The sequence below is a fragment of the Uloborus diversus genome, chromosome 6 (assembly GCF_026930045.1).
Source record: "Uloborus diversus isolate 005 chromosome 6, Udiv.v.3.1, whole genome shotgun sequence".
Taxonomy (NCBI): Eukaryota; Metazoa; Arthropoda; class Arachnida; order Araneae; family Uloboridae; genus Uloborus; species Uloborus diversus.
In genome coordinates this window covers 54,030,716-54,052,662 of record NC_072736.1, presented here as the reverse complement: position 1 = coordinate 54,052,662, position 21,947 = coordinate 54,030,716, and the positions used below count along the sequence as shown (strand labels likewise).

Sequence of the window (21,947 nt, the reverse complement as noted above, 5' to 3'; positions counted from 1 at the left end):
CATGACGTGGAATGGGAGAGCGAATGAACACAGCCAATTGGCGAGAAATTCGTCATCCATTATTTGTAAATATACAGGCGAACCGAATGACCTTTTAATTTTCAACTACGGGCAAAGCCGTGCGGGTACCACTAGTAATAAATAAATTAATAAAATAAAATAAATAAATAAATAAATAAAAATTTAAAAATCCACTGTTTTGAACGGTATTTCTTCGACTTTGTCTGTATACTCTGAAAATCCGATATTTTGCCCCAGAAAAAAATTCGCTTACATTGGTGAACCCTTTTTTTAACCAGGATGTAATTTAGTAATTGATTTGTTTAATACAAAGGTAATTGGTGTACTTTTTTTTACAGCTTCTCTCTGCCTCAATTGATAACTCATTTAATAAAAAAATATTTTTATTTTATTTTATTTTTTTTATTTTATTTTTTTATTTATTTATTTATTTATATTTATTCATTCATTTATTTATTTATTTTTTATTTTATTTATTTATTTATTTATTTTTTTGAGAGGGGAATTTGCGAAAATGCTTGTGTTTCGCCGAATTTTTCCAAGCGGATGAGTGTTTGAAATTTTAATCCTTTTGCATTTTGTAAATTTAAATGTTAATGTAATTACATAAAAGTACTGTTGGTTGTGTGATCAAATAAACCATCGCAGAAATATGCAGAAAGAATAGAAACAACAAAAAACTGTGTTCTGATTAAAAATGGTAATGGTCGGGGAAAAAAATAAAAATTTGGGGTGAAGGAACTTTTTACCGTTCTTTTTTTTTTTCGAAGGAGTTTACTTTCACGCGGAAATAATTGAAATTTTTAATATTTCTAGCACAAATTACTGCAATCGGGAGTTTACAATATTTACATTCCAATGCTTTTTTTTTATAAAATGTTTTTTATGTTTAGCTTATCATGAAATAATTATTAAATTGCTAAATTTTAAATCTTAATTAGTTAAAATCAATGTCGCAGGTAAAGTTTTAAATGAAATTTCTCTCAAAGAATCAGTGAAGAAATAACTTCGAACGCAGATAACAGAAATAGACTTGAGATTAACTAATTACCTTCAATTCAATTTTCCGACACGCAAGCAAAGAAACTGCTTTCTTCTCGGCATTCGGTACAAAATTGTTCAGACAAATGCTTTGATGAATATGACTTGTTTTGTTTAGCCTATATTTATTTGCTTTGCTACAGAATCATCACTTTTCCTTTGTAAGTACAGTTAAACTCGCTTAAAACGAGCATAAAGGGACCACGATATTTGCTTGTTATAACCGGGTGCTCGTAAAAAATCGAGTGCATGATAAAATTCTTCATACTTGCCTCCGCCCCCCTTCTTCTTTTTCTCACTGTACAGTACCAAATGAGTTGGGTACTTTGTTTTGAACTGTCTAAAGGCCTCTTCTTGAGTCATTGTTTTTGAGGAATACATATGAGGCAGTGAGAAGCAAAGGGATGTAAGTGGACATTTTCAAGTTTTGAGAAAAACGCGTTTAAAGATGACATCCAAGGTAGGCTTTCATTGAATTTTTTTTAATGAATCATACTATACAGCAGCAACTACCAGGACCACTAGTACCATCTCTTGCCCCGAGACACAGGAGAGGTTCACCTGGCATGTGTAATGGTTATCCCCAAATTTTTAATTTCGCCATTTACATCCCTTTGCTTCTCACTGCTTCATATATACGCACATACATGGGCGCCCATAAGCAAAATTGTAAGGGGGGTTCAAACATTTTTCCCATGGTTTAACGGGGTATTTTCCCCATGGAAACCGATTTCAAGACATATTAGGGTCATTAAAATTTGACACTTTTAAAAACGCCTTCAATAATGGCTGGAGAAGAAATGTTTTTACATTTTTGCAAAGAAAAAAGTACTGAAAGCAAGGAAGTTCTAATTTATAAAAGGGGGGGGGGGGACTCAAGCCCCCACTTGCCCTTTATATATGTGCCCATGTACACATATATAATTTTTCAATGCTTCTTCACTCCACAAATTAAAAAAAAGTTCTATCATCGCATTCTCTCAGGATTTATGATTTATCACTAACTTTGGTTGACTTTGGAATGTTAAAGAAAATTTACCAAGAAAAAAAAAGGATAAGCTGAGCTGGAATTCACACAATAGAAATTTTACGAATCACAAAAATATTGCTCGCTTTAAGAGGGTTTGCTCGTTGAATGAAAGTTATGCTCCCGAAGACATAACGTTGTACCAAACAAGTATCACTTATTTCCTCGCTAAATCCGGGTTCTCGTTAAATCAGGACTCGTTATAAACGAGTTCGACTGCATACGAATTCTATTGTCATGTTTTCGCCAGAAGTTCATACGCAAAAAATTCTAGAATCACATTTTTTATTTCTCACTTAAAATAATTGAATTAAGACTGGTAAGAACAATTTTTACAACTTCATTTCTTTCAAATCAAAGAGAAGACGGAATTTAATTTTCTTTTGTTTTAAAACTTCTCGATTTCAAGCAATTTTCGAATAAAAACAAAATTGCGCTATGCAGCGAAAAATGAGAGTTAAGAACGTTGAACCTTGAATCGATTTCTCGAATTTAATCTTCGTTCCGTAAAATGGAGTGTATTGGAACACTTCCCAACTTTGAATATAAAAAGAAATGTTAAGTTGATTTTTTGGCTAGAACCTTCTGTCCTGCAATTTTAAGCGAAAATAAAACATTTTGAATAGTTTGTATTTGTATATATAATCTTTTACCGGTGTTTCGATTAACTCCGCAGAAAGGGGTGAATCGAAAGACACGTTAAAATCTTGACTTGTAGCGATTCAACGTAAATAGAGTTGATAGAAACAAGTAATAATGAATAATAATGGGAGAAGTGCGAAAAGGAACGTGTTGTTACCTTTCAAACAAAATCTTTATTTTTATACAAGTAATGTATTATTTTTGAAAAATTTGACGAAAAATTTTGAACTTAATAAAATTCATCATTATAAAAATGTGTTTGATTAGAGAAATATAACTATTAACGACAAATTCAATTCTTTTTGTTGTTTATTAATCATGCCCTTGAAAGGAGCAAGTATTTAGCTATTTTCATTTGGCTGAAGCTTCTTGATGACATCTTCTGGAAGGAACACAACCTCCTCCCTCGTTTTTTACTATATCCAGATACAGTACAACTTCGATTTAACGATTTCGTCAATTTAATGATACATTTCACTGATCCGGATTTGACTGCATTGAATGTCTATGCTCCTCAATTTAACGATTTCCTTGATATAACGATAACTTTTTCCTGTCCCTTGACAATCGTTAATCGAGGTTATACTGTATTAGGAAATCTTTTATAAGTTTTTCTCATACATTCGTAACTATTTGGTGTACAAGACTTTGGCCACATACAGTCGGTATGAGTTTTTCTTTTTCTTTTTTAATTTTTTTTCAAGAACTTTTGTACTTCCTTTTATAAAAAAGGAAGTATTGCATTCGCGAAAAAATTTTCACTCAAAAATCGACCTTAATCTCCATTTTTCTCACCCCCCAATGAATGTTGAGTTTATTTTTCAACTCCACCACACGTGGACGTTCCACGCCTAGGAACGTACAGACACCCGAAATATCCATTTTGACGATCTCCAAGTTAATTACAATGAGTTTTCTCGTGACGTCTGTATGTACGTATGTATGTGTGTATGTGCGTATGTGCGTATGTGTGTATGCATGACACATAACTCAAGAACGGAATTGTGCACCTCCCTTTTTGGTTGCATTCGGATGCTCCAAAGAGGGTCTTTTACCTCTTTTTTTTTGGGGGGGGGGGAGAATCATTGTTAATTTCGATGTAAACTCAAGCCAACTTAGCGACAAATTTGGCGATTTTTTTTTTTTAATCTGGTTTTAATTTGGTTACTGTTGATGATATTTAGAGAGTAAACTATTGAATCACATTAAAACTGCCAATAACGAGAAAATGACATTAAATTGGAGTAAAAGGAAGTCATGTGATGCACACATCAGCTCGTTTAATAGGGAAGCCTTTTGGAGCAAAGGTGCTTGGAAGTTGGGGATTTTATGTGATTCCAAAATCTGTGTCCTCTTCGGAAGTTGCACTCGTAGAGTATGTCAACTCTTTGTCATTCTCTAAAATAGAATGATTGAGGTTGAAATCTTTAGACGATTATTTCGTGAATTGTTTCTCTAATTTCTTTTCCTTTTCATTCTCGCATTCTCTCTCTCTCTCTCTCTTTTTTATTTGACCTTCTAAAATTTGTTTGGCAAATTTGGAAACGATATTATAATATTTTTCTTTTACTGACGCTTAATGTCTCATTCTTCGTTAGATGTTGGTTCGTGTGCATGCCCGTATTTTGTTATTCGATAAAATTTGAAGTTTCATTCGGTAAGGGGGAATGGATAATTCCTCCTCCAAAAATTATATATATATATATATATATATATATATATATATATATATATATATATATATATATATATATATATATATATATATATATATATATATATATATATATATATATATATATATATATGAACTAGAGCGTCACATTACTGATTTCCCCCTCTTTTCTTTCAATGAGCTGTTTATTATTTCCTCCGTGATGTGCGTGCGCCCTTTTCAACTTGCGACCCTAGGTCAGGGCCAGGGTCGGCTGTAGTAGTTTTGCCGCTCCAGGCGATGTTGAAAAGTGCCGCACCCTGGTCGCAATAAAACTTTTTTTCTTCCTTGAATCATCGAGCAGACTCTCACGCATTGTTGCAATTTTAACAGGGGAAAAAAACTAAGGAACAAATTTGAGTTTTTCTTTTTTTTCTTCTTTTTTTGACGTCTGCCGCCCTAGCGGTGGCCTTGGTCGTCTACCCCAGGAGCCGGGCCTGGCCTGGGCCTAGGATGGCCTAATGGATAATCCGGGTCTGGCTGTTGTCGGTATGCAGAATGCAAAAACACAGTCGATTTAGTTAGAAAGGTATATTGTTGAGTGGGGTTAAAGAAAAGTGAAGAGTTTCGTTTTAATCGCTCTAAAACATGCAATCGAAAGATAATCAGCGAGGCTTACAATCAAGATTGTCCATGGCAAAAATGCAGTTCTGGATTCCTGGAAGCCTGTGTTGAAAATGCATTACCGTATTGGAAAGACGGTTACACGATAAGGTAAAGCGTTTCGTTGGGGGTCGGAGCAAGACTGCGGAGTTCTAACACACAGGCCGACCCTCCTTTCCCCAAGAGATTAACATCTTTTCCATAGACCATCGATGGAGTATCAAGGAATTATCCATGGAGGTTGGTCTCAGTCATCATGTGCCATGAGTGGTTGTAGACTCAAATAAAATTTTCTGAAGACTGAAATTTTCGGAAACTATGAGGAAGCTCGAATCTCCTAACTCTTCAAATGAATCGATTATTGCAGAAAGGGCATAAGTCACATTTTTTTCAAAATTGAGTTAGCTGTGGCTTTTCCATATTTGTATGTAGAGACATCGACTAGTGTAGCAGGGAAGTCAATCCTTGTACAACAAAGCACTTTATTTAGGGGTCACATTTTTCGTTTAGTGCAGAAAGATCATAAGTCTTGAACTTATGCCCTTTCTGCAAAGATTCTACTGGGCGACATGTTTTCAATTATTAACATTTAGAATGTTTAAATATTCGATAGAACATCAAAGGAACGGCTTCAGGCTAGCTATTTTATAGATGGTTTTCAAGAGAATATTGCTCAACTGTGCTTTAACTTGTCGGCTGAGCTACATTTGCCAATATAGAGTATAAAGAACAAAATTTCATATTGTTGGAAGAAATAACAAATATCATGATGATTATTCAGAACAGTTTTGAACATAGTCATACTAACATGTATACATCAAACTTGGTACACAAATCTAGACAAGGGAAGGATAGAAAAAAAGATTTCCATGGAGGATATTTTTGATGAATATGAATTTAGTTTTATACACATGTAAAACTTTTGCTTTTTATGCCAGTTTGTTAGTTTTGTATTTTTTTTTATTATTTTTTTTACACCAAGCTTTATTATTTCACTAAAATAAGACGAGAGAAAGAGGAAAATACACAGATGTATTTTCTTAAGATAATGAATTTATGAATACGGACTTTCCTACTTATTTTTGGCACTTTTTGTTATGTTATTTTTTATTATCATCAATCAGTTTGAAACAAATCTGTTTCACTTGATTTACATTTTCATCTCTCTAAACTACTCTTTCAGGATATTTGTTGCAGAAAGGGCATAAGTCCAAATTAAAAAAAATAATAATAATAAAATAAACTAATTTCAGTGGCGAAATGAAACGTAATTTATAAGGTGAGGTAATGATCCTACTTGTGGCTGGATTAGTCATAAAAACTTTCGTAGAATTTAGTTCATTTCTGAATGAAATAATCACTTTTTATTGATTCCTGAAAAGTTGTATTAGTTGGACCTATGCCCTTTTTGAAATAATCAATTCAAATATGCATACAAAAATAATTGAAAAAAAAAAATACATTTAAAATTTCTTAAAAAAATAATTTTCCAGTTTTAGAATGTATATTGTTATTGTCAGCCCAAAATTTTTGGAAACGGCGACCCAAAATTTTCGGAAAATTTCGGATCACGAACACCCTTGTCATGTGCCCGAGCATCAATGTGCTCGGTCGCTGACGTCAACAATCAACACCCTGCCAGTGGTTCGCAACATTTTCCCGACGTTTGGCAAAATGTTATAAACTTTTCTGGTGATAGAAGAAATGTTAACGAAATTACACTTGTAAGTTCATTTAAAATTAATTTATACCTATGTTTCCAATACTTAATTTATAGCTCTCGTACGTAGGACCAATCTGTCGTGTTTTGCTACATGATTCAGTATGTCACAGTTTTGATCATTGTTATTTATTAATGAATTTATTTTCAGTCCACCTTGCCAAAGTGGACGTTCCCGCCGACAAACTTCCCAAAAAGAGCTCTTTATACCCCAGAAGTATGAAACTTCGGGCAAACAGGAACATCAGGGATCAGTTGCCGCAGAGAGTCGATTGGTAAGTGAAAAGCGAATGTCTATGTCAAAAAGATTTTTGTAGCCTGTTTCAAGTTCTGCCTTCAGAGGTAAAAGTTGATTCAACTATTTCTATGTTATCTTTGGTCTATTTTTGTTCAACTGACGCTATGAAAAAAATTTTTTAGGAGGGAGAAAAAGGTTGTGACGCCAGTAAACAACCAAGAGGAATGCGGAGCTTGCTGGTAAGTCACGTAAGTCACGTTTTGTTCTAAATTTAATGTAACTTAATTCTTATTTAAAATAGAAAGGTAAAAGAAAGCTTTTGCATATAGGTAGAAAATATGAACTCCCATTAGAAAACAAATTCTCACTTCCGAATCCCGTTCTCCAGAGTCTTAGAGTAGGTTGAACTAGTTGAGGACAAAGTTGATTTGATTTGAAATTCCAAACTACACATCAGCAAAAACGAAACATGGATTTCGACTTTATTTTGTCAAAAAAACGCTAACTAACAACAACTTATTTCGTCTTCGGCTAACGACCACTTATTTAGTTTTCGGCTAACAACCACTTACTTCTAAATCAGCTATCACGTATTTTGAAACCTGGTCTCCGCACCCTCAATCACACCGTTTATTTCCACCAATCGCAGTTTTTAGCACGAAGTCTTACACTTTTCGTTCTCAAGTGTCGCTCAAAGTCGCAAAATGTTTCTAGGGATTCTGTGTCCCCTCCAACTCAAGTAAATCAAAGAAAACGAAATAAATGTGAGAATAACATCGATTTTGAAGTAAATAGAATGGACGTATTTTGTCATATAACCAAGCAGGACTAGGTATAAAATTTAATTCGACTCGAGAGTTCTACAAATAATTAAAATATTAGAAAATCGCCCGTCAAGGTTATGATGGGTGAAAATTGCTCCTACATTTGAACGAAGCAATTTCCTGTTTGATGATATTCTGATAGTTTGAAATTTGAAAACCTAACTCCAGCGGATGAACCCTAAACTCCAGTAGATAGCGTTCATTGTTGACCCGTTTTTTCGTTTCTTCATTCCCCTGAAATGAGTCTTACCAGTAAAAACAGTCAAGTTACCCGATCCAGTTCACCCTTGTCAAAATAAAAACATTTCTCTGCATTTAAAACATTACCAAAAATTATTATCAAATTATCATGCCGTGGAGTGAGTTTCATTGATGATGACTAGGGATTGTAATACCTGACTGAATATGCAATGCCGGAATTTGGTATTTTTTTAACGTGATGGCCAGAATTCCGGTATTAATACCGGTATTAGAAAATTTTCCAAAAAAAACATTCAAAAACATAATGTTTCGTAAAAAAACACAGCCAGCTCAGTCACTCCAGCCGAGGACGCAGTTTCGTGCTTTATTAGCACTCAAACAGCCCGGCATAAGAAGTGACTGAGCTGGAGGTGGGAAACACCACCAGCGTGGTTTTTCAACTTTCTAAGACATACCGTTCTTGAGTTATGCGGCATACATACGCACATACGCACATACATACGTCACGAGAAAAACTCGTTGTAATTAACTCGGGAACCGTCAAAACCGATATTTCGCGTGTCTATACGTTCTTAGGCACTTATCCACGTGTGGTTTAGTCGAAAAAAAAGAAAACTCGACATTCATTCGGGGGTGAGTAAAATGGAAATTAAGGTCGATTTTTCAGTGAAAATTTTTTCGCGAATACAATTCCTTTTTTGTAAAGGGAAGTAAACATGCGGCGAAAATCTAAATAACAATTAAATATTCTATAAATATAATTCGGACTTGATAAATTACTCACTGACTGATTAATTCCAATTGTAGAAAATCGGAGGTTGACGAAACGTCGCAGTCTCACAGTCTGATACAGGAACTCTAGATATGTTTCCATCGGGGTTTTGGGTTCATCAGTTTTTTAAACAGTCCAAAAAAAAGGGACTACACTGATTTGTCACCCGAACGCTTCATTGTTTTTGTCGTCGGTCAGAGGTTCCCAAAGTGTGTGCTGCGGCACCCTGGTTTGCCGTAAGGAGGGGCGAGGGGTGCCGCGAGCTGTTCATATTTTCAATATGCATGTATAATTGAAATAGATTAGGGTGCCCTGGAAAAAAATGCAATTCGTCAAAAGGTGCCGTGAGTCGGAAAAAAATTGGGAACCCCTGTTATATGCAGTTATTTTCTAACAAACGCGGCTTTTTTCAACAAGGTTTCCGTCTAATACGCTGGGTTAGTTTACGAGAACGTTTGTATAATAAGGTTTTGCGCTAACACGACCCTCAAATTTTACATTTCTTGCACGATACTTAATCCTATAAACACTGATTTAAACCAATAAACTATTTACAGCACATTTAAAAATAAACTCAGCACGACTATAAACGAAACTATCTAAAAATTACAACAGAAAGAAATGATAATCTACAGAGACTTTACATTTAAAAAAAAAAAGCATTTACGGACTCAAATGTTTTATCGATTGAAGCGATGCATGAACCTTTAGATGGGGTTTTACAAAAACTATAGTTGATTAAATTTGTTGCATAAAATGCGATCTGGCGTCAGACACTTCTTTGTTACTTTCCATTATACTGGCTCCTGAACCCAGCGCCGCAGACTAACTGTGACAGTTAATACCCCCCCCCCCCCCCAAAAAAAAAGAGTTCGAGAACTATTTACTGTTTCTTATTATGGTTTCGGTCCGGCTTTTCTTCCCTTTTTTTTTTTCAAGCAACCATTTTCACTACTCAAATGCAATGGATGATCATGGGGGTCATGGCCCCCATGTCCCCCCCCCCCCTTGTATCTACTTCTTACGGTTTCGAGTTTCGATCGAGTTTTTTATTTTTTCGAACAAACATTCAAATACTGTAATGGGTTTGGGGGGGAGGGGAGGTCATGACCTCCTCCCCCCCCCCTTGTATCCGCCACCTCTATCGTTCGCTATGAAATGTGAAATATATGAGGATACAGAATTTAAAAATCTGATGTAAACACCGTACTTTGTTACTACTTCCTTTAAAAAAGATAAAGTATCATTAGAGAAGTATGATGCCGTTCACTAAAAATATTCATTCTTTGAATATTTAAAGAATTTTATCGCAAAACAGTATAAAAAAGCAATTACAAAATGCAAGTTTTAACACATCTGCTTTGAAAGATGTATCTGCTGTTGAATGGTAAAAATAGGTAGTAATTAATTTAGACATTCTTTTTCAAATGACATAAAATACCTGTAGTGCTCAGAATTCGCACCTCGTTGCTCCAAATGTTAACGCCACCAGTGACAAAACCAAAACCTAGTGCGTAGAAGTCCCATGGACACCATGTCTCTCTTCCTGTCGCTGGTTTGTTTAGATTTTCCGGAGAAAACTCTCTCTAAAAGTGTGCACCCTCCCCTCTTTTCACTATTTACAAAGGGAAAAAAAACTCATTTCACTGAAAGAACGCGAAGAAAAAAAAAGACTGCGATGATGCACCACATTGTTCGTGAGAAGGGGAAGTCAGTCACATACTCTTGATTCAATCTTCGCGTGCTTTATTCAAATATCCAGCGTTTTTTGTTATAAAAGCTGGATTTCGTTCTGTTTTTGAAGATTTGGTTCATTAAAGCGGCTGATTCAATTAACCACTGTCTCAACATGGCGCTCACTGTAGTGACGTTACGATGCTCATAAATAAGTTCGTGCACTACTGGCATGCTCGGCGAGGACAGGTTGTTTTTTCTGCGCTGACATTACGCTAGTAAGGAAACAAGTTTTACAGAGTTCAACTAGCTATAAAATTGGTCGTTCAATTGAGAGCTTGTGTTCACCTCTGCAGGGGTGCTCCCCCCCCCAAAAAAAAAGTTTTCTCACCCCTCTTTCCCTTTTTATTTTTTAGTATATTTTTTAATTTATTTATTTTTTAAATATTTTTTATATATTTTTTTTTTAATTTGTTTATTTACTTTTATTTATAGTATTTTAAAAGGAAAGTTGTGTGCTACGCCAAAAACATATACAATACACAGTACACACACAAACTAAATAAATGAATGAATTAAAATAAACATAATAAAATACAAAATAAAATAAAATAAATAATTTAAATAAAAAATAAATCAATACATAAATTTTTAATACATCAATAAATAAATTTTAACTTTTAAAATCTACCTCCCCCCCCCCCAATTTTGATGGCGCAACCTGTGCCATTATCCTCCCTCCCACGTGAAGGCACCCCTGCACCTCTGAAGCAAAAAGGAAGGGGGTTATGCATTTGACACGTCTGTGCACCTGTGTGTCTGCTTGTGGCATCACAGCGCCTAAACGGACGAACCGATTTTGATAAAATTTTGTTTGGAAGGTGATTGAGAGGGTGTTCTTAGCTAGGTCTCTACTTTGTGGGACTTAAATTACTGGATGTATTAATTAAAACCGCATAAGCACTCTTTCGCAGTTTCACTAATGGAAAGTAACTTGCACTTTTGAAATAAGGGTACCAATCGAAAGAATGAATTTTTCTGTTCGGCCTCTGGTCTGGATCAAACTACTGAGCTATATTCAGGGCCCCATAAAACCAGTTGTGGTAGGTACACGGTAGGTACTCAGGAGTTTTTATGGTATAGGGGCTGTCCACAAATGATGTCAAACTTTGAGGGAGAGGGGGTTGTGAAATTGTGAGTTTGTGACAAGAGGGAGTAAGGGGGTAACAAGACACACTTTTTTTTTTAAAAATTGTTTATGAAAAATAGCGTGACACGTGACAAAAGAGGGACAGGATGGGGATGCAGTGGCGCACACAAGGGGAGGGCCCAGGAGGTCCGGACCCCTACCATCACCCTTGAGTTTTTTTTTTTTTTTTGATTAACTATAATTTTATGTATGTAGTATGTAAAATAATTCCACGCTAAGGTAACGATGATTTCAGAATTATTAAATGAAAAAGGAAATTTTATTCTCCCTCTCTTTTCGCCCCTGCAAAATCGAACAGTATGTAAACATGAATTGTTCCATAATGATGATTTTGCTTCGCTGTTTTGAATTTTTAATTATGAGCAAAATAAATGCATTCATTCTTGTGCATTCTGGTATTCCGGGGAAGTATTTCTTGTTGCTAAATTTATTTTATCAACTAATGCTAAGTAATTATTTAATATTTAAAAAAAAATCCTTTTTGTTCCCAACAATCGATAAAATTAAAGGAATATGTTTGGATGTTGGAGTATGATACGGCAAGGGTGGACCTTTCGGTCCTGGACCCCGCCCCCTTTCAAAAATTCCTGTTTGCACTACTAGGGTGAAGTGTGACACTTTGACAAACGGGGAGGGGGTCAAAAATGTTGAAAAAAAAACGAGCTGATGTGTGCATCACATGACTTCCTTTTACACCAATTTAAAGTTATTTCCCCATTATTGGCAAATTTCAATGTAATTCAATAGTTACCTCTCTAAATATCACCTACAAAGGCCAAATTGAAACCAGATTTTAAAAAAAAATTAAAAACGCCAAGTTGGCGACCAAAAGCTTGGCGATATATCGCCAAGTGTTTGCATAAATTATAACACCACTCGAGTTTGCATTTAAATTAACATTGATTTCCCCAAAAAAGGTGTAAAAGACCCCCTTAGAAACACCCGAATGCAACTAAAAGGGAAGGTGCACAACTAGACCCCACTAGGAGTCTACGTACCAAATTTCAACTTTCTAGGACATACCGTTCTTGAGTTATGCGACATACATGCTCACATAAGCACATACGCACATCCGCGCATTCGCATGTACATATGTACATACGGACGTCACGAGAAAAGTCGTTGTAATTAACTCGGGGAATGTCAAAATGGATATTTCGGGTGTCTATATGTTCTTAGGCACTTATCCGCTTGTGGTCGGGTTGAAAAAAAACTCAACATTAATTAGGGGGTGAGCAAAATGGAAATTAAGGCCGATTTTTGAGTGAATTTTTTTTCGCGAATACAATACTTCTTTTTTAGTAAAAGGAAGTAAAAATGATATCATTTATGAAGTGCCCCTACAGTACTACTTTTTTTTCGGAAAAGATTTCAATGTCTCTGAAAACACCTTCTCCCCAGGGCCTTCAGCACCGTAGAAACAATTGAAACCATGTATGCCCTGAAGACGGGGCAACTCGAACAATGGAGCGTGCAACAGGTGATTGATTGCGCTGCGAAACCTGACAACGGCTGCGAAGGCGGTGACACATGTCTAACCATCAACTGGCTCTATGAGGTATGGCCTAAATTTTATTTAAAAGCTGATACAAAAGCTATATTCTATTCCTGTTGCAGTTTTGCATCGAATAGAGCCCATGTGCCTCCATCTAGTGGGAAACTGGGCGTCAAAATTCTCGTGATATTGCCATCCCACCGATAGTGGTGCTACGTGAAAGAGTGGATGTTATGCATGAGGGATCGAACTAGGTCTGTAAAAGGCAATGCCTCTACCTCAGCCCCATTAGGAAAAAAAAAATAAATGACAGCTATTCTCTTTCAAGCAAAACGAGGCAGTCTAGAAACATTTCTTTTTTTTTTTTTTTTTTTTTTACGAATCATTTACTGGGCTTAAATATGGATATTAGCAATTTAGATTACGGATATAAAAAGTGCTAACCAGGGAACCACACGAAAAGCGTAATAATGAAAAAAGTTCAAGTACGTAGTAATCAAAAAAGTATTTTGAGACTTTTTCTGACGCAAAAATTATTTGCCCCCTGAAGTAAGACTTCGATTTTGTATTCAGAAATGTATTTTAACTATCAAATACTATTTTTTTTATTACTTTCAATATTTTTGAGCATGCTCTCGGATACATCACACCACTCATTATATGTGGTTGTAATTTTATCTGATTATTTAAATTTATTAAGTTTTAAAAATCCGTTCTGGATGACTTTTTTTTCATTAAAGATTAAAATGCTAGTTCTATCTGCGTGGAATTTCGTCAGAAAAGTTATTACATTAAAAATTGAGGATGACACGTTGGGAATGACACATTTATAGCTATATAAAAAATTCCTAAGTTTATCCTGTTATTAAACAACTGTTTCGATTTCGATTACAATGTGACATTCTAAGGCATTTTCGATCTAGGCTAAGTTTTGTGTGTGATCCATGTTTCTCGTCTTTGAGCTAATCCGTACATTTCAGGACAAAGTAAAACTCGTTCCGGCCAAAGATTATCCATTTGATGGTAAAACTGGTACCTGCAAAGAAAAAGTTACGTAAGTTAAAAAAATTTTTATTGAATTTATAACCTTAAAAAAGGAAAAATATATTTCAGTATATATATATATTTTTTTCAAATCGGAAACATTAATACTTACAAGGGAACCACATGAATAGTGTAATAATGAAAAAAAATTGAAATAGGTAGCAATCGAAAGAGCATCTTGAGACAGATTTTTGACGCCAAACTTATTTGCCTTCGTCCCCCGTTATCAAGATACTGTCCAACCACGAATTGCATGGAATTCTCCAACGTCCAGATAAGATGAATCTGTCTGAATGAGGGAGAAAAGTAAAAATTTGATGCTGGTATTCCGCTCATTTGAATCAGACTCTGCTTCCGCAAAAGCTGGCATCGCTAAAAAAAAAATAGATTCGTCCATTTCCGGCTCTAAAACGAATGTTTTCTTTCCATACAATCCGTGGTCAGACAGTACATGGGCTTTAATGTCTACCAAAATTTTAAGAACAACACCAAATTTAAAGACTTGGCGAGAATTTGAAAGTACAAATCTCTCGCCGACGATTTCACTGTCTACATTTTATTGCACATCCATCTACAAAGCGTGTGAAAGATGTTTTCCATTACTCACCGAAGCTCCTAAATTCGACAACTTTTCTTAGAATTTCGGTTGATTTTAAGATCTCTATGACAAACAATTTATTCAGACACATGCTTTACTATGCTCTTTCAAATGTTACTAAGACAATTTTTTTCGTTATTTCACTATCGTATGGCTTCCTGTTCCTAGTTAGAATTTACTGTAATGTAACGTTCAGCTGTTCGAGATAATAAAATGGGTCATTTTTTATTAATTACTACCCTATTCCTCATCCCAAATTAGTCTTTACAGTTAGGTAGAGAACTTTGTTCCAAATTTCTTTCTAAATTTGAATGATAAAGAACTAAATATTGGTACTGAAGATTTTATAATTTTAGCTGAACTTTTATTTAATTAATTTCTTGTTTATTTATTTACTAGCTGTGAGCACCGGCTTTGCACGAAGTACCTCGAAAATAAAATTTATGTTAAGTGACACGTGTTCAACAATCAGGCTTAAAAAAAAAAAAAAAAAGTTTAAAAGTTTCCGACAGATGATGGAAAACTAACTAAGAGGGGAAAATTTTTTAATTCTCCCTAATAAAGTAAAAATCTCAAAGCAAAAGCAAAAATTTTATTACTTCACATTCGAGAAAAATGGCACCAGGTTTTTCTTCTCAGTGATTTTATTCACGCTATTTAAAACTAAACTATTGGTAGACGATAAATTTCCGATTGAAATATGATTTTTCCTCACTTAAAAATGCTTATAATTTTCTGTTGGTGATTTTGAGGTACGAGATCCCACTAGGCTTGACCTTGACATACCCTTATCGAGTTTCCTAAAATTGTTCCCATAGAAGATGAGGAGTAAAAGTTGTAAATAAAACGTGAAAGTAAGAATCTCTACCTCATTCACGTGACCTAATCAGTGTTGCCAGGGGTTGAAATGTGCCTAAAAATGAGTAATTTACCCTCATCAAGTTTCCGAAAATCGTTATCATAAATGAAGAGTAAAAGATGGAAATAAAACGCTTAATTAAGGTAGCCTACCTTTTTCCGGTTCCTAAGCAGGGTGGGTTGTCACGGGATAAAAGGTTTTCAATGAGGAAGATAATTTACCCCTCATCGAGTTTCCGGAAATTGTTGCCATAAATGAAGACTAAAAGCTGCAAAGAAAACGTTAGTTAGTAACTACAGTTAGGATGCCTACCTCCGGTTCCTAGCAGGGGTTGCCAGAGGTTAAAAAGTACGCAAAAATAAGTAATTTACCCTCATCGAGTTTCCAAAAATTATTGCCATGAATGAAGAGTAAAAGCTGCAAAGAAAACGTTAAATTAAGGTTGCCTACCAGTTGCGTGTGAACAATCAAGGTTGCCAGAATCTAAAAGGTGCCAAAAATGAGTAATTTACCCTCATCGAGCTCCCACATAAGTTATATAAAAAATGTAAGTAAAAATATTACAAAACCAATGGTATAGGGTTGCCTAAGCAAAAGTGCTCCAATCCTATAGGGTTGCCGTTGTTCGAAGTTTCAATATTGTTCCTCCCAAAGGGATAAAATTAAATAGACAAAACATTAACTATTTTTAAATTTATTTCTTCATTTAAACCATTTCTTTAGATAAAAAGAAAAGAACACAAGCACCCACAAAGCATCTTAGATTAGAATCAATTTGGTTTGTTACGGGGAGCAGCAAACCAAATCACACACACAGTTTGTTCATTACTTCTTCGTTAAGGGGGGGAAAAAAGGTTATTCGGTTTTAACAACCTCAATGATATAAATCAGCAAAAGTCAAAATGAATAATAATGTTTTCTCCCTCAATATATATTTTTATTACTAAACTGAAAAGGGTATGATCAGTAAAAGGGGAAAACACGCGGATTTACACTGATAAATAGATGCATCAGTTGCGATTTTTCAACGGTAGCAAATCAAGTCACCTACAGTACATTAGTAAAATAGAAGAGAAGGATCGAACACTTGGAATTGTTTTACAATTATCTTCAAATATTCAGACACAAAAGGCTTTAGAATCTCAACAGAGAGTACCACCCGTCGTGTCTCATCCCGCAAATTCAAGATCCTCTCTTTTTTCTTCGAATTAGGAGTCAGACGAAATGGCAACCACTCCGCCAAGCCAGTTCAACATTGGCGACGAATGCATGTCATCTGTTCCTAAATGTTGGTTTTTGTGTCAAATCACGTTTCCGTTAGTATGTTTGCTTTCTCGGTGGAACTTAAAAACTGGTCGCGGAGTGGTCGTTCTTCTTCAATTATCTATATTCTTTGGCATAGCACCCTGAAGTCCCGAAAAAATATCCAAACAAATCATAAAATCGTCAGTATCAACTAACAGTATAAAAGTATTCAAGTGCAGCTACTAAGTTGGCATGAGGAGAGTAATAGTTTTTTTTTTTTTTTTTTTTTGTTTAGGGTAACCGTTGAAAAAAGTTAGTTGAAATAATTTGAAATCCAAGCCAAATGATAGTGAGGGGACATTTACTAGTGCAGCAAAATCGATAACACCCCTCCCCCCAAAAATTTTTTTAATTAAAATTGAAAAAAAATCCTTTAAAATAGTTAAATTTCAATTCAATAATAAATTCTAATAAGAGATCTAATTTCTATAAAATCAGAGAAACTAACGGACAGACATTTACCCTATTTCAGTTGTCTGATACTAAGTTATGATTAGTTAATGAACTTATTTTATTTATAATATGTTTAAAATTACAATCCCATCAGGAATAAGGATAAAGTATAATAATTTTCTTAATTGTTTATTAAGTGAAAGTAGTTCAACTTTTGTCGTGAACCTACGTCTCATTTATAGTCATATCGTATGCAAATGTTAGAGGGGGGGGGGGGAGAGAAAATGAAAGGAAAATGTAATTAGATACTGTATTTCGACTAATACAAAAAATGTTCAACATCTTTATACCGAATTCATAGTATAATTGAGGTTTAATTATAACACAATCATAAAGTAATTAATCATTAGTGAGTGAAAATATAAAGATAATTTATCAGCAAGTAGTTTAATAGTACTGTTTATTTTGTTAAGTTCACTACTACTTTTAAACAAATGAATGATGTTTGTTCTTACTGGTTAAGTATTTATATTTTTAGGTCAGACACAACAGTGCAAGTTGCCAGGAATTTTACGTGTGACAGGTAAATAGTTCTGTGTTTCTCCTTTATTTCTGAAGTAAGACATATTAACAGGGATATTAAAAATTAATCAAATTCCGCACTGTTACTTTCCTTCTGCAGTATTCAAAGTCGTAGTAGGTCCTTTGAAAAATGTTTAGAGATGTACAGTAAAACCTGTCTACAACGATACTGTTGGGATCTAAAAAAAATATCGTAATAGACAGGTTATTGTTATAGACAGTTTTATTATTCATGCTGACATTTTGCTGGGGCAAAAAAAAAGAAAAAAAATTGTCATAGACAGGTTATTGTTATAGACAGTATCGTTATACACAGGTTTCACTGCATATTGATTTGTTTGTTTCAGAACTGTGATGGATAAGATTTAGATTCAGTTTCCTTAAAGTTCACTATGAGCCAGAAAAAGTGACCAAACCTACGTTCCTACGTAAATATAATCGACTCGAAATGCAGTTTGGGTCGTCCACAAATGATTACACCCCTTTTGAAGGTAGAGGGAAATTCAGCAGCAGTTTATTACATTAATATGGCTCAAGCTATTTCGCTCATATGAACTGCATTTTTTGAAAGAGGAAGAGACGAGAATTTGTTGGTAGGTACGGAACAAGGAATGTACTCGTTGAAAATTTATAAATTCATTTCAAAATACTTGCTGAACCAATTACGATATTTTCTTGAAACTTAGATGGATGTTTACTGTTGACTGTTGAAAGATCAAAATTATGCAAATTTTTTGTTATACATATATTTTTGGATCGTTTCATGGTGAAAAGATGTTATTCACGGAAGTTTACCTTTTCCTTTTATGGCGTGGTAGAAATTGTGTATTTTCGTGTGTTTAAGTTTGACGAACAGTTATTATTACTATTACCGTTTTGGAAATCCTTGAAATTCTTGACAGAATTTAAATTTTTAAGTTAAAAAAATAAAGCTAAATTTGCGATGAATTTTGACATAAAAATCGAGATTGTGTGATTATGTTCGTGTCAGTTATTCAACGAAATTAAAAAAGCTAATACGATAGGTCTGACCAATCACAAAGAAATAGAAATAGACATAGCATGAAATACTCAAAGTTAGGTTAGGTCGAAATGAGATCAATAACCAATTTTCTTGATGGTTCAAAAAATAAGATCGTTAAAAAAAACACCATACTTGAAGTAACCTCTGGTAGCGTCGTAATGCTGCGACTAGGATCTACGTAGCCTTCACAATGCTGCCAGGTTAGGCCAGCCCCAAATATAATATTCTTTAACAGCGCAATTTTATAAGACAAGAGTACAGTAGTGGCAAAAATTAGGGACAAAAAAAAAAAAAAAAACTCAAATCTTGGCTGCATTTGGTCGGAAAGTTGCGCAAATTTTGACTGAAAACTAATGGTAAAATAAACTTTTTCTGACTACTTTTATTGGAAATACATAACAACTTCGTATTTATAGAATTACGTTTGAATTTAGACATCCCTATTACATGCACAAAATTGTAAGGACAATTAGATTTGCGTGTTCTAAAAAGCAAAATTTGCATGTTTTAGTTCTGCAAATTGCGCTGCATAACGATATAAAATGCTTAGAAAGCGATTGAGGGGAACCACATTCTATTTTTACAGTCATAATGTTAGGTACTAAGCTTAATGATTTTGAGAAAAGGAAAGTGGTTGCTTGAAAAACTTCACGACGTACTGTACATCAAATAGCAACAAAATCTGGATATATAAAGATCGATCATTGGAGCTTTCTCAAAAATCCTGGCAAATAAGGACCACAAAGACGAACAGGTAAGAAATCTTCTGTTTCTGTACGTGTGAAACACATGATAAAAAGACGAGCTTGCTCCGAAAAATAAACAATAAGAGTATTAGATGGGAATTCAGGTTACGATGCAGTTCTTGAGCTGTTCAACATGTTTTCTAAAAAGCGTGCCCGAAATGCGTTATTATGGGTTTAAAAAAAAGCATTCTTTTCTGATGAGAAAAAGTTAAATTAGTATGCACGAGATGGTTTTTGCAACTTCTGGTACGATCTCTGTGAAAGAAAAAAAAAGTCTCAAAGCGCACATTTGGAGGCGGCTCAGTATTAGTCTGAGGAAGTTTCGCAACGGACGGAAACTATACCAATATTTTTTTCGCAGGGCAGAATGAATAATAAGAGTAATGTTGATGTACTGAACAATTTTTTTTAAACCAAAAACACCATTAATTACTAGTTTAAACAATTTATTCCAACAAGATAATGCCTAATGACATGTTTCTCAAACTTCAAAACCATTGCTTGATGTTTATTTCTCCTGAAATTACTGCACTGACCGCACAAAAGGTTTGATCTAAGTTTAATGTAATCGTCAACTTTCATGACATCAAGACTGATAAAAGTGATTGAAAAAAAAGAGGGTACATTGCTTATATGTTTTTGAAGGGGACTCTATGGAAAAGCGTACAAATGAAGAAAAAAAAAAAATTAAAATGTGACCCACTTCCCCCAATTAACTCTAATTTGAATTCCGAAACTTTGAATTCAAATTATGTTTTTCGCAATCACGAGTTGCGACAAGACCCTACTCATTGGAGTTATTGTTTCCAGAAATGGCTCCCCCCCCAAGCATTCCCTCCTCCTGGGTGGTTACGCGTGTATAGTTGTGTGTGTAGGCTTACGTGTGTGCACGTAGGCGTTGTATGTGTGTAAAGGCGTGCGCGCGTAGGGAAGTGTGTATGAGCATGCGTGTGTAGGACATGGACGCCACCCGCCCAGTAAAAGTGGATTCCGGTGGACGGTGCTCAGGAGCAGCCGTGCCGCCGCCGTGGACGGTGGTGCTGCAGCCCTGGTCCAAGCTGAAAAAGGAACCGTAACGTCAAGGACAGTCAAATGAAAGCAATAAGCAATCGTGATTGCTCAAAAAAAACGTATAATAGGTATAGGTTAATGCGTATTAGACTCTGCAGGGATCAATTTAAAAAACGTATAATTGAAAAAAACGTATAAAAGAGAAACGTATAAACGGGGTGCTTCACTGTATATCATTTTAATAGGATTTTAAGGCCAAAACTCTCGTTGATCTAACAATTTTTTCCAATTGCATTTATTTATTAATCACGACAAAACATTTAGGGTCTGGTGGGGGAAAGTGGTCAATGGGGTAAAGTGGTCACCCTTACGAAAATGGTTGATAGAGCTTAATAGAATTCTATAGAAAATTATATAGAAGTCTATAAGAAAGTTCCTATAGAAATTATTTCTATATAATTCTATAGATATCCGTATAGAACTTGAGAATGAAGTTTCTATAGAGAATTTCTTCTATAAAGTTCTATAGAAACTGCTATAGAATTTGAGCATAAGGTTTCTATACATAATAAATTCTATAAAATTCTATAGAACTTGTTCAGAAAACTTCCCTTACTGTAGAATGTTGTAAAAAGTTGAGAATTCGTTCATTTTGTTTACAATTATAGTTTTCATTAGTGTTTATATAATACTTCTAGTTTGGAAAGCCTAAAAAGCCCTAATTAATTAGGAAGTTTAATCCCTAAAATGTAATGGTTTAATTCCTAATTAATCTATTTAATTTTAAGAATAATTGTTTTAACAATTGATTATTTGTTAAGGTCATATTTTTTATTACAAGGGCGGATTGTAGTATGGTCTTTAATAATAATACTGTTGCATTTTGTCATAGTTCGATGAAAAAAATCAAACTTAATTAAATAAAAAAAATATACTCATAAAAGATTAAAAATTATTTATTATTTACAATGTTTAAGTTATTTTATAGTAATAATAAAACTTCTAAACATTGAAATTAATTCTAAAAATGTGAGAATTCGTAAAAATTCTTGTCAAGGTTTAGTAAATAAAATAATCAAAATTCCAAGATGCAACTCCGTATTTTGTCGCGAGAGTTTGCCAGCAGTATTTCTCTTAATCTCTTTGCGCATGCGCCAGTCTGTTTTCCCTTTTCTGTCCCGAACGGCGCCGGCGATAGCGTCC

The 21,947-nt window shown here is 34.5% G+C and overlaps 1 protein-coding gene across 1 annotated transcript in view; it reads left to right on the top strand.

The window, feature by feature from the left end:
* Positions 1 to 21,947, top strand: part of LOC129224389 (cathepsin O-like) — a 42,860-nt gene that overhangs the window by 10,239 nt on the left and 10,674 nt on the right. Inside the window, 5 exon segments of the mRNA XM_054858836.1 lie at positions 6,920 to 7,043; positions 7,189 to 7,245; positions 13,089 to 13,245; positions 14,163 to 14,236; positions 17,920 to 17,964. Of these exon segments, the coding sequence (XP_054714811.1) occupies positions 6,920 to 7,043; positions 7,189 to 7,245; positions 13,089 to 13,245; positions 14,163 to 14,236; positions 17,920 to 17,964 (457 nt within the window).